Genomic DNA, 1,723 nt, shown 5'->3' with positions numbered 1-1,723 from the left:
TGTTATTGCAGTGTTGACAAATGGGGGTTAGTGTGGGCCTATGGATTACTTTTAATTGACAAATGGGGTACATGGGTGACAAAGTGTACAAAGTGACAAACAGGGTACAGTCAGTAATTGTATATATGTAAAGTTTTGCTGTACGGTATGTGTAGCTTATAAAAGAATCAAAAAATGCAAATACCAGATAGGTGTACCTAATAAAGTGCTCGGCTCGGTCAGTGTAGTTCACTTTATATAATTGTTTATAAATTTGACATGCTGTTACAGTACCTAACATAACCTGTTAACATTGTTAAAAGTATTAGAACGATGCAGATGATTGAATGCACAGATATCTTAAATTAACCGAAATCTTTAACTCGTCATTTTAGTTGATTATTTTTAATTAACAAAAGGCTTACTATGGTTCAAATAATAATCAAGAAGTATCATCAACTTTGTTGTGTCGTGTATATCTGTCGTGTTACTTTCGATCACACAGTAGTTTAATAGAAAATGCCAGGTCCACAGTATATGCCAGCAGAGTGATACACGCCATCACCGTCTCACTTATTACAACATACATCTCTTTATTTTGTGGCTTGAGCGCCTGTGTGAAGCTGACCACTGTCCCCACTATGTACATGATCACTCCCAGCAGAGTGAACACAGCCAGGAGTCGGTCGAATGGCACCGGGCTCCGAGCGGCACAGTCCATCAGCATTACCAGTACTGTCCCACTGGACGGTAGCAAGCACACACCGTAGGTCACTGCTGACACACAGACTCTCCACGGGACTTCATTTTGAACGCTAAGCATCACAAGGGCGACACAGCCTCCGCAAACCTGCAAAACCTTAAGCAGGCCAGGTAGAGTCGCCATGTAGCCGCGCAGCTGTGCATCAGTTTGCCTTCTGATCAAATACACCTCCGCAATGTACGCCAGAACAGTAAGGAACGACCCAACAGCAGCTGCTATACTTTTGGATTCAGGTACATCAAGATTAGATGCTGAATATAAGATCCATGAAAAAGTGATGGATGTACTGAAGGTCATGAGGGTGGCAAGCGCTGCCACCGTGGCTGTCAGGTTCTTCCAGGATAGTGGTAGCAAATTGTGGAACTGGATGAAGTGGATTAGCATGACCAGGAAGGTAAGGATGAAGAAGAGGCACCATATGACCATGCAGAAGGTGTAAAGGTCCGTGTAGGGTTTGTTGAGTTTGGAGATGAAGCTGGCTGAGGCAGCCAGGCTGAAAGTGAGGCAGCTGAAGAGCAAAGCACAAAACCGGGCCACTGAAAGTGGTGTGGTGAGGGTGCTAAGTTCTCCGAATGTCACAGGCATGATGCTTCTTCTAAAGATGCCACACAAGTAGGTTATCCAGTAAAGCACTTATCATGATCCACCCAGTCGTCTTGTGTTGCCCCAAATCCATTAGTAATGGCAATATGTACTGAAAAAAACATCCACTAGTTAAAATAAAGAGTCTCTGAATGTTTTACCAGGTCTGCACTCATTCTCATCCTCCCAGCAGCACACACTCACATACACAGGATATTTGCAGACCTCCTCCTACTTCCTGAAGTTGCTTCTTCAGTACCGTTGTAGGCTCTGTTCAGCCGACCACAAAAATAAACTTCAGAGTGCTGCAGTCTTCCTTTATCCCCACTCACGTTCCTGTGCTTGGCTACAAAAAAAAACAAAAAAAAACCCGGGCCTTCCACAGACCTGTTACAGCTA

At 43.9% G+C, this 1,723-nt stretch overlaps 1 protein-coding gene across 1 annotated transcript; it reads right to left on the bottom strand.

Moving 5' to 3' along the window:
• Positions 1 to 466: 466 nt before the first annotated feature.
• Positions 467 to 1,327, bottom strand: LOC134317306 (myeloid-associated differentiation marker homolog). The gene has a single exon (XM_062998122.1). It carries the CDS (start codon positions 1,325 to 1,327, stop codon positions 467 to 469), a length of 861 nt encoding a protein of 286 aa, XP_062854192.1.
• Between the last annotated feature and the right edge of the window lie 396 nt (positions 1,328 to 1,723).

This window comes from Trichomycterus rosablanca, chromosome 6 (genome assembly GCF_030014385.1).
Source record: "Trichomycterus rosablanca isolate fTriRos1 chromosome 6, fTriRos1.hap1, whole genome shotgun sequence".
Classification (NCBI taxonomy): Eukaryota; Metazoa; Chordata; class Actinopteri; order Siluriformes; family Trichomycteridae; genus Trichomycterus; species Trichomycterus rosablanca.
Note: the sequence above shows the minus strand (reverse complement) of the source record. Positions and strands in the feature narration are given on the sequence as shown.